Raw genomic sequence first — 12,574 nt, 5'->3', positions numbered from 1 at the left:
CTAGCTATTAAAGAGGAAGACTACAAATTAATTACCTATGTAGATTTACCAACGTACCCTTGTAGTAACATTAAATACTTATATTAAATGAAGTATAATAAAGCATTCTTATTGGTTGAAATTTGTTCTTTTTTCTTCTTACAAAAAATTTATTCTCATTTGAACTCTCCACTATATATATATATAGGGTGAGGTTTGGCTAGAAAGTCAAAAACTCCTAAAAGTGTACAAAGTCATAAAACACCATAGTTTCGGCCATAAAACACATCTAAAACCCACAAATAACATAATGAATGTTACTAAAACACCATATTTGAACCCTAGGGTGGGGTTCCGCTACAAAGTCTATTTTTTCTACAAAGTGTACAAAGTCTTAAAACACCACAATTTAAGTCATAAAACACACTCAAAACCCACAAATAACATAGTGAAGATCACTAAAACACAATATCCAAACCCTAACATTCCTTAAAAACTTCAAACACACCATCGTACAACTATGAATATAAAACACAATATGATAATAAACATAAAACACACTAATGTTAGTCATTCAATAATGAAAGCATTATCATTCAAAACACAATACAAAACCCACAAATATGGTGTTTTAGTAACCTCCACTATGTTATTTGTGGGTTTTGAGTGTTTTTATGTTTGACATTATGGTTTTTTTATGACTTTGTACACTTTGTAGGAAAAATGGACTTTGTAGCCAACTCTCACCCTTAAACCCTAATAGTCCATAAAAACTTCAAACACACTATCGTAGAGCAATATAACACACAACATGATAATCAACATAAAAACAACAATATTAGTCATTCGATAACAGAGTCATATCATCCAAAACACAAAACAAAACCAACAGATATGTTGTTTTAGTAATCTTCATTATGTTATTTGTGGGTTTTGAGTGTGTTTTATGGTTGACATTATGGTGTTTTATGACTTTTTACGCTTTTTAGGAATTTTGGACTTTGTAGCCAACTCCTAGCCCATATATATATATATATATATATATATATATATATATATATATATATATATATATATATATATATATATATATATATATATATATATATATATATATATATATATATATATATATAGAAACAAGATCAGAAGAGAATGCCTTAAAGTGTGAGAACGGTGAGAACGATTCTCAGCCACAAGATCTTAGTGGTTTGTGGCTGAAATTGATGCGGTGGCATTTTTGTAAATAATAGGGGTCTTGGAACTACCAGGAGAGGTAAAATAGGAAGATCCAAAAAAAGGTGCACATGCTAATCACATGCCATTTTCCCCCATCATATTTAAACGACAATAACTTTTTTATACTTGATTATTTTTTGAAAAAAATTACACCGTAAAACTCAACGTTTTTTATCTTTCCAATGAGTATACTATTGATATACTTTTCGAAAAAAAAATTAACTAGGTTTTATGTCGTTCTGAACTGGGTGTTTTATGGCGTTTTAGACTAGGTATTTTCATGGCGTTTTTCTGAACTAGGTGTTTTTATGGCGTTTTAACTAGGTATTTTGTTTACACTTGTTCACACTATAAGTTACACTTTGGACCCTGAAAATATAGCTTTTTTTGTTATGGCGTTTTACTAGGAGCTGGCTTGAAACTAATTAAATACTTGTGTTCACACTTGTTTACACTTATTCACACTCTAACTTACACTTTGGACCCTGAAAATATAACCTTTTTTTTGTTATGGCGTTTTAACTAGAGCTGGCTTGAAACTAATTAAATACTTGTGTTCACACTTGTTTACACTTGTTCACACTATAAGTTACACTTTGGACCCTGAAAATATAACTTTTTTTTGTTATGGCGTTTTAACTAGGAGCTGCCTCAAAAGAAACTAATTAAATACTTGTGTTCACACTTGTTTACATTTGTCACACTATAAGTTACACTTTGGACCCTGAAAATATAGTTTTTTTGTTATGGCGTTTTAACTAGGAGTTGGCTCAAAAAAACTAATTAAATACTCGTGTTCACACTATAAGTTACACTTTGGACCCTGAAAATATAGCTTTTTTATGGCGTTTTAACTAGAAGCTGGCTCAAAAAAATGGTTTTTTTGAGCTGTTGTAATTTATAGCTCAAAAAATAGCTTTTTTTATGGCGTTCAAAAAATGGTTTTTATGAGCTGTTGTAAATTATAGCTCAAAAAAATAGCTTTTGAGTGTTTTGTGGCGTCAAAAAAATGGTTTTTTGAGTTGTTGTAAATTATATCTTAAAAAATAGCTTTTGAGTGTTTGGCGTTTTTCTGAATTGGGTGTTTTTATGGTGTTTTATTTTGAACACCCAGTTAATGTGAGTGAGTTTTTTTGACAATATTACCCCTTAGTGTAATTTAACATCAATGCCACATGTCACCACCAAAATCATTCTCACCGTTCTCTCTAAATCCTGACCCTATATATATATATATATATATATATATATATATATATATATATATATATATGTGTGTGTGTGTGTGTGTGTGTGTAAAATTTACATGCATAAAAATAAGAAAACCCAACCATACACATTATATGTTAAATGTTATGGCTAAGCATTTATACATGAAATGACATTATATACAATATAATTATAAATTTTATTTTGTATTTCACCTTCTTATTTTAGTTTTAAATCTAATATTTATATTTTCTTTTACGTATTTTGGAAATTTAAATGTTAAAACATATTTACAGTAGAAATGTAGATAACTTGGTTTAGGTATGCTAGTTTGGTTCAGTTATGGAGGCTTAACCATAATCATAATTGTCACACCCTGATATTTCCATGTATTATCGGTGGGCCCGGTGGTGAGTATTGTGACGTAGTTGATATCATCATAGTTAAACAACACAAATTTAAATGCACATAATTAACAACAAATATGAAAATTTAAATTAAACCATTCCATTAAGAAATTTCAAACAAGTACAAATTTTGCCCTAAACGAGACTTCTACTGAAATAACATGCCCACGCAGGGGCTTAAACAAACAACATACCCACGCAGGGGTCAACAGAAAGACATGCCCACGTAGGGGCATGATACAAAAAGACAAGCCCACGCAGGGGCTGAGTACAGTAGGGACATGATTACAACAAATTAAAATAAACAAGGATTTTCAATAATCCCTCTTCTTAGTCTTCCCCTTGATCAGGTCTGCCAAACCCTTGAAGAAGCCTCGGTTGTTTCTGCACTCTGCTTGAATATCCCGCTCACATTGGTCCAATCTATCGAGAACCTCTTGTTGGCGTTCCGGCGGGATCAGTTGCGGCTGCGGCGGCTGCTGATGCAGAGGTTGAGGAGGTGGCGGGTGCTGGTACCCATAAGGTGGATACCCAGTAGTCTAAGGACCACCATAGGGCCCTTCAGGATGAAGAGCGTTATAGTCCCACGCTGCTTGATATGGATCGACCTCCGCATAGTTATAGTTGGTGTGGGCCGGCTGCTCAAATGGATTATATGCCGCTGAACCGGCTATGCAGGGATTGGGTTATCAAAACCCAATGGTAGCGCTACAGGCGCAGAGTTTATCTCCGAGACGGGGTTTGAAGGTCCCCCCATCTGTGGTTCTTCTTCTTGGAGTGGCGGGTAGTGGCTGCCACTTGATGGTTGAGGGGTGCTGATACGCACTCCTCCTCGCACGGACATCCGTGCGTTTGATCGTCGTCGCCTTGGCAGCTCCGGAGGCGGCTGCTGTACTGGTGGTGGTGGCGGTGGAGTGACTGCCACAAAGCGAGAATCCTCAGAAGGATCCTCCTGCTGCTACTGCTGGTACGGAGACGAGTGCTCAGAGGGGGTAAAATACCATTCAATCTGGTTGAATCTCGCCTGATAGCTATCCGGATCGCGGTAAGGCGATCCATGAAATGAGGACCCATCAGAGATCTCGATGGGATGGTTTGGGGTCCCGGTGGCAGGCTCGACGAGATCCGTGTCCTCGTCCATATCCATGGCATGATCTCCCAAGAAATGGTCTTCGAGTCCTAGTGGGTTAAAACCCACAGGTTCTTGAATGTAGTTTGCCGGATTGAACCGACTCTGAAAGACAGGAGTGGGGTCGCCAAAAGAGTGGTGCGAATTCGACCGCTGAAGAGGTATGAATGAAGGTTGGGGGTTGTTGGACTCATTTTCTGATTATGGCCCAAAGGAGTGGTGGTAAGATGGCGATGAGCTTAGAGAGACGGATCGCCTCCCTGGTTCAGTGTAAGTCCTCCAAGGTTCTTGGGGACTGGTGCTCATGGTGATTGATGGTGTGCGCCGGTGGGAATGTCCGGCCTCGTGATCATGGTCTGTCACTGGGGCCTTGCCTCTACCTCTTCTGAATCGTGGCGGCATTGTTAAACCTGTCAACATAAACAAAGATAACAACAAGAATATATATAAAATAAAAGACAAAAATATAACAAAACAGAATTTGTCCTATGTTATTTGTCTAGACTCGAGGATCGAAGAATGTGCAATTTGTGTAACTGAGATTAAACACAAAAGGCTAGTGTTTAATTCACTCAGTGTTGGCTCTAATACCAACCTGTCACACCCCGATATTTCCACGTATTACCGGTGGGCCCGGTGGGGAGTATTGTGACGTGTTTGGTATCATCATAGTCAAACAACACAAATTTAAATGCACATCGGAAGTAAAAGATAGATTTATTTCAACCGAATAAATTGTAATATTAAGTATCACAAAACAGTTGAAACAGATCCACAGGCGGATCAATAAAAAGAGGAAACTTTGTTCACAGACTTTAGGCATCTAAGCTTGCGAGACTTCTATTTGACGCTAGGAGAGACCAGCCTATTCCGATTAGTACCTGCACTTAGCCTTTTTGGGAAAATACGTCAGTTTACACTGGTAAATACAATTTAACTGACTCATTTTGAAAATGTTTAAAAATTGATTTGAATGCACATGGCACCAAAGATTTTATAACTTGGGATAATTATTTATATATAAACTTGTAAAAGAATTACATGTTTCTTATACGTTCAGTAGCCCGGGCTGAACACCGGGTTAAAGATTAATTGACACACCACATGATATAGTCCCGCGGCGAGTTATTCTCGAAACCGGCGGTTATATCTTTGTTATTTATAAATGCACTGACGGGTGTACGCCTACACCCGCGTGCTAAGGTCGTGGCCATTTCTTTGAATGATGCCAAGGATATCCAGGACATGGTCATTAACACCCCAAAGGCTTTAAGCAAACAAAACAATTTAAACGGGTCATTTCAATGAGTTTAACCTTCATACGATTAACAATTCAATGCCCGACCAAGCGGTATTTTATATACCGTACCCCAAGCCCGTATAGGGAAAATAAGTTAAAAGTATTTACCTTTGCAAGTAATAATCACAACAAGCAAGTGCACGTAGCTTTTACCGGGTCTCCTATTCTGGAACGAAGGTTTATAATAACCTATTAGATTCCTAACGGGTCTTTAATTTAGCCTAAGCTTAGACCGGTTAGTTTTAAAGAAAGATACGGTTCAAACGCATGATTAAGTGAAGACCGGAATATAATGTGATTTAGACCCGACAAGCTTGGAGACTTGTATAATATGGGTAAACTAAACACATTCTGGATTTTGAGACAAAAATGATAAGGTTTGACCCGTTTTGGTCAATTTATGCAAACTAGTTACATAAACCGAACGGAACGCGAATAATGCGTTACGGGTAACCATATGAGTCATATATGGGTTTCCTAAGTTAATATGACTTAAATATGTTGTGACATCAGTAATATATCTTCTATTATGCCCAAAATGATTTTAAACTCAAACTATGCCCCGTAGGGGCATTTTGGTCCTTTTAAAGGTTATAAAAGGGTTTAAATAGTAATCTGAGTTGCAAGTCTGATCTAATCAGTAAATATACTTAATTTAATAAGTTATAACAGTAGGGTATTACATATATGTGAAATTTATCAATTATAACCAAACTATGCACCGTAGGGGCATTTTGGTAATTTCACATGGGCTTAAAAGGTTAAAACCGGAAATCTGAGTTTAAAACTTTTGCTTACTGTTAGAATATAAATATCTACTAAAAATATCAGTAGGCATCAAGTCTTACATTTATAAAATGGTTTTAATACATACTATGCGTTAAAATGCTTAAAAGGCAATTTGGAGCCATTTCCGGGTTTTCAAAGGAAAGCTGATATTTTTATTATTCCAGAAGGCTCAAAATATTTTATTTATCATATTATATCAGTATAAAAAGGTTTGGTTTCAAAAGGATTTGTAAAACTCATTTTATAGCCCAAAAAGGGCAAAACCGACAATAACCGAATTAAGCTTAGAACCCTATGTTATGCTCAGCTTAAAAATAAATAAAAATCTCCAAAAATCCCAAAATATTATTTTATATCAGTGGGTAAAAAGTTTGATATCAAAAATTAGGTTTAGATAGGCTATATGCTAATTATACCATTTAATTACTAAAAAGCTTCTTATTTACGCTAATGAGCATAACTCCTAATCTAGACCTTAAACTGATGTCAAATTTTAGGGACAAGTTTATAAATTAGTAATTAAGGTTTCTACTCTTTTACTTTTTCAAAAATCACATTTAAGGCGAAAATGGCATAATAGTCAACATTTAAGCAATTAACGGAAACATGCATATGAATCGGATATCTAATGAACCAAGTTGCATAATCACAGAGGGTTATACTTATATGAAACCTGGTCCTATTAAGGCTCTAAGGCATTTCTAAACTATGCTTAAACGGGCCAGAACTGAAAGTCAAAGCAGAAGTCAAACTATGCGACTTTCGGTCCCCAACCGAGCCTAAACTGAAAATTACCGGGTTGAACATGTTTAGACATGTTCTTACATTAATTACCAAGTTATATTAATGATAAAATAGTTTGCATGGCTTCTACATTGCTAATTATGCATTAATTTGAAAATAAGCTTTCTGTTGACTTTTTAAGATTAACTTTGACCCGATAATTGGCCTACTTAGAGTGGGAATCAGAGAGTACCTTTTTCAGGGTTTATTACCCACATAATTACCAACTCATAGGTATTTTTAATTCGAGATTTGACTGGACAATTATTGATTAATCTCGAAGTCAAACCATAATTACGACGGTTTGACTTTAAGCTAATTAACTAAGCTAAACTGAATTAGGAAGGGTTAAGGACACTTACAAGGGTCCTATGCATGATTAGGAAGCCTAAGGAATCTTGTTGCTGATCAGAGGAGCTCCAGAAATGAGTCTTGTGAACTTTGCAAATGAATGGCACAATGTTGCAACTAAGGAGCTCCTTATATATTGAATTTGATTCAACAAAATCATGCCAAGCAACTCTACTGATGTTATGGGATCATTACAGGTGCCCCCTATGCATGAAATACCATTGGGGCAGCCCCTGGTATATAAAACAAGCATTTTGAGTCGGTTAAGAGCTTTAACAGGCAGGTGCCTATGTTTTCTGTCACTGTAGGTCACACGCGGCCCGCGTAATAGATCACACAGGGCTTACGCGGCCCGTGTGAGTCCTCAGAACCAGCCAAACAAGTTTCATTAATTGCAATTCAGCCCCTGGTCCTTTTAAACATGGTTTTAAGTTGTTTTCTTGCATTTTTGGCCCTCTAACTTGACTTTTAAGGGTCTTAAGACTTAACCAAACTTTGTTAATTCCTTGGTTAACTTTGTGATCACCGGTAAGGCCGTAGATTTCAACGTTGACGCGTTTAACCCCTCGTATACGAATATTGCCATAATTTTCTCATACTTTATCAAACCTTGTGAAATTTTTATCACTTATTCTCGTGAGTATAATTAATCATTACGAAGCTTCGGGTTTGCTAAGAGGTCACTCAGAGGTATACTTTAAACATGTTGACACATTTAACCCCTATAGTTTGTAATTCCTCACTTTCTTTCACAATTAGCTTCGTATAATCCATGATTTATTCGTTTAAGGGTATAAACATCATGTAGGGTTATTTTAAAGTATATTTATCCATTGTTGACATTTTGAACCCTTTTATTCACATACTTTCCTTGTTTGTCAACTTTAGTCCCTAGAAAGCAATCTTTTACATGTTTAAAGCTCATGACACGTGTTGATACATTATTGGACATGAATTTTCGAGGTGTTACAATAATCGATGGTCCGTTAAGTATGGGTTGATGTTGGTTAAGTTCGGTTAGTTGTCCAATGATTTTTTTGTTATTCTTTTGCTTTGTTCCAACTGAATATGTTCAACTATGGTGTTCAAAGCTTGGTTATGGATATTTGCAACATGAATTCAAATGTGAGAAGGCTAGAAATGGAGATATAAAAGTTGGAAAAAGAGGTATACTAGCTTAAAAATGACAAACATACATGGTTCGGTTCAGTTTCGGTTAAAATCGGTTAACGAAGACACATTAATCATAAACATAAGCAAATGCTTAGTTAATCAGTCACTTAACCATTATCAGTCGGTATTGTTGGTTAGGGTTAACTCTTATTAATTTTCCGGTTAACGGTACAGTTTTCAGTTATGGTTCAGTTTTTTTATAACGCCTAATTTTCCTGGTTATTCTTGAAATACTTTTAATATGATTGATGATTGTTGAAATATTTTCTTATAAAGTATATATAAGATTCGTGATATTTTCTTTTACAAGATATAATGTCAAAAGTGAATAATTAATGAAAAACTAAATGCGATTTTTTATAAGTAACTCACAATTAGCTGTATAAAACTATATGCAATCATGTTTTCTTTAAATTTCGTATACTAGTTTTGCTTTCACATTAGAGTCAATATATTATGTAATTATCTATTATTTAAAAAAGCTTCCATACATTAAATGTAATGCATTTAATTAAATTCCAATTTATAGTATATAAAGGTAAGCCTCTTACCATGAACAAAACTCATCTCCTCCGTGACACCCAGGGCTCTGCTTTCTCTCTCTTAATTCACCGCTTTTATTTATAGTCACAATTTCTTCTTCATTCCACCATTTTCTTCAATCGGGTTGTTCTTTAAAGCTTTGATTTCTTATAAAAAATCTCTTATCTTTCGAAATTTACGTCCTTAATTTAGCATCAACAAGTGTCTAGATTCCGCTAAAGATCGATTTTAATGGCGCAGAAGACAAATCGTGTAAATTCTTACAACATCAGCGGAACGGACATAACCCTCAGACGTAAGTAAATCATCCTTAAATCCCTTCATAGGTCCTTTTTATATACATCAATATAACTCCATTTGTATGTATGTGTTTTGTGTGTGTGTTTCTTTATTTAGCATGTCTCACTAACACTCAAAAGTCCCGATCCTTGATGTTCTAGACTTGTTTTACTGTCAGCGACTGCAAAAACATAAACTTTGATGTTGTGATTGTAGTTTTTTTATTAATAAATGCGGATTGTATTCGTGTAGTCATACATGTCTATTCTAGGTTAAAAATGTCTACAAGCTGACTTGACGGTGGCTTTAATTTTACTTGTTTTTACAGGTGGTGATTGCGTGCTTATGAGACCTGCCGAGTCGGATACACCTCCCTATGTTGCCCGTGTAGAAAGACTCGTGGCTGATGATGGAAATAATGAGATGATGGTTAGGGTTCGCTGGTATTATCGGCCAGAGGACACAGAAGTCGGTAGGAGGGTTTTTCATGGAGAAAAGGAAATCTTTCTAAGCAATAACTATGATATGCAGAGCACACAAACGATACAGGGAAAATGTGTCGTTCATACATTACAGCAATATTTGAAGCTCAAGTATGTGGGCGTTGATGACTATTTCTGTCGGTATGAATATGATGCCGGAGAACATGATCCACATGTTGCGGCTGGAGAACGTTTCACACCGAAACGTGTTACAGTGTGAGTACTCTTTTGATTTGGATCCATCAGTTAGCTTTATAATCTTCACTTTAATTATTTTGGGAGGATGGATATTTACACTAAGCTTATTTTATCATATATGAAGGTACTGTAAGTGTAATAATCCCTACAACCCCGATACTTATATGGTGCAATGTGATACATGCAAGAGCTGGTATCTATCTCATTCTCAATTACATCTTGGTTATTTGTCAATAGTATGCGCTACAAATTTGAAGAGACGTATACGAAAGTGGTTTACAAACATAGTCATCTTTAATAACATTGCCATGATGCGCACAGGCTTCATGCACATACTTCACTTGATAAAAAAAAAAACAAAACTCATCATTTCCTTGATAGTGATGTTTAATTATAATTCACCCTTATAATTTTATTTATATTGCAAATGGGTTCTACTAGCCTAGAACACATCTATAGACATTGAATCTCTAACCAATTTCAACATCATTTGATTTTGATTTGGTTAAAAATCAAAATTAAAGAAATAAATCACTACGATAAACATGTATGAGAGTCTTTATCCTCATGTTTAATATATCCCCTTGTGTTGAACTGATCCTTGGGTGACTTTTTCCGGTAATCATATAGATATATAGGACATAATTTTCCAAAGAATGTTGGACACCGACTCTCATACATGTGTATCAAAATGATTTGTTTCGTTAATTTGAGTTTTTAACTAAACCAAATGGTGTTAGAATTTGTTAAAGATTCAATGTCTACATATATATATATATATATATATAGAGTAAGGTTAACATACAAAAAGCCTTATCATACATCACGTAGGAGACAATGGTAACCGTTGGATCAGGGGTATAATCACGCATGGGACCACATAATCACGCACGGGACCACATAATCACGCATGGGACCACATAATCACGCATGGGACTATAATCACGCACGTTCTATGATAATAACGCACGTTATATTTTTTGTCATGTATGTTAATGTAGGTTAAGCCTTGAAGTACATTATACTTTCCCTATATATATATATATATATATATATATATATATATACATATATATATATTTAGGAGGAAAAGCCTAAAAGTTTGCTTCTTGGGTAGACCTATGAGATTGTATGATATTACCTTTGATACCCTGTTGATTTGATAATTTTGTAGGTACCATCCATCATGCCTGGACTTGAAAAATGAAGATGTTGAAAAACTCGATAAGTTTTTTTGCTCTAGAGTGTGTCAAGAAGATGCAAAATGATGGATCTTCTATTTTATCAGCTTTCTAACTTTGTCTTTGATTCTTGTTTGGTTTTTGCATTAATGAAACTAGATTGATTAAACGTACATGTTTATATTATATTTATCGTTGAGCTAGGGGGTAATGACTTTATTCAATTAGAAAATAACTAAAATATCACATTAACCCATTTAATTAAATACTATTAACATTTCACCATTCTACTATCTTAAAACTTTAGAATCTGGTTTATACCAACTTTTAACCTTCAATCTTAAAACCCTAAAGAGTATCACAAAGAGTATATTATTTATTTATTTATTATTTATTTAGTTGTTTATCCACTTATTTCAATAACTAATTTGTACCGTATAATCAATTCCTGTTGAAATTATTATTGCTTACATATATGGCTTTAAACGAATCGGGCCGAATACAATCTTTTTTGTGTTCGGTATAACATTGAACAAGTTCACGAACACTTACCAAATGAAATTTCATGTTCATATTCATTCATTAAGAATATGAATTTATTCGTGTTTGTTAGTTAACTTTCTCGAGAAACAAAGACGAACACAAATGAATACAAATCAAGTTTAAGTACATAGATATAATTAATACTAAACTTATTACATAACAACAATATAAATCTATACTATATAAAATTGATAACACAATGGCCTTTTAAAAATACATTAAAGTTAAGATCTTGTTTTTGTTTTAATGCACAAGATATAACTTAAAATGAGGATAAATTAGTTTTTCAAACACTTGTTACACTTCAATCCTCTTATCTTAATTACACTTTAATTCCCTCGTCTTTAACAAAACAGTTATAGATAATTAGTTAGTAACTTTATCCCCTTGTAAAAAACTAACTACCATCATGATTTTACACAATTTGAGTATAGTATTGGTATAGTCTTTTTAATTAAAAAAATTGATATCTTACGTGATTAACAATGTATAAGGATAAGCGATAACCGAATAGTTAACCAGAAGCGTACAAAAAACAGACGAACCTGACATAAATCGACCAAAAATGAATTAACTAAAAATTGATTAACCGAAACCCCACTGGTTATCAATTTTTTTGTACCCTCATTTAACCAAATTTAACTGAACCGAACCAAACTATTCATATTTTCATATATTTCTAGCTTTTATACCTTAAGTTCATGTATTTCATATTTTATACCTCCATTTCATGTATTCCTACTTACATTTCATGGATTTACACAATTATTTCATGTATTTATACCTCAATTTCATGTCTCTCTAAGCAAAAGTTTTAGCCCAAGTTTGGTTTTGGCTATTAACCGAAACTAAATGAATCAAACAAAAAACCGTCAATCCAACCGAATAAACCGAAAACCAGTTTGTTAATAAAATAGACTAATTGATACTTTGGTTTTGATTGAGGATAATAACCACACCAACCGAATAATGCACACTCTAACAGTGTA

General features: G+C 34.2%; 1 protein-coding gene across 1 annotated transcript; it reads left to right on the top strand.

Moving 5' to 3' along the window:
- Window positions 1-9,511: 9,511 nt before the first annotated feature.
- Window positions 9,512-11,129, top strand: LOC110919161 (chromatin remodeling protein EBS). The gene is made up of 3 exons (XM_022163440.2): window positions 9,512-9,879; window positions 9,986-10,054; window positions 11,036-11,129. The coding sequence occupies exons 1-3, from the start codon at window positions 9,527-9,529 to the stop codon at window positions 11,127-11,129; spliced, it is 516 nt and encodes a 171-aa protein (XP_022019132.1). The 5' UTR covers window positions 9,512-9,526.
- Window positions 11,130-12,574: the final 1,445 nt, after the last annotated feature.

Source organism: Helianthus annuus, chromosome 16, assembly GCF_002127325.2.
Source record: "Helianthus annuus cultivar XRQ/B chromosome 16, HanXRQr2.0-SUNRISE, whole genome shotgun sequence".
Lineage (NCBI taxonomy): Eukaryota > Viridiplantae > Streptophyta > Magnoliopsida > Asterales > Asteraceae > Helianthus > Helianthus annuus.
The sequence above is the reverse complement of the archived record's forward strand: the minus strand, read 5'-3'. Positions and strand labels throughout refer to the sequence as shown.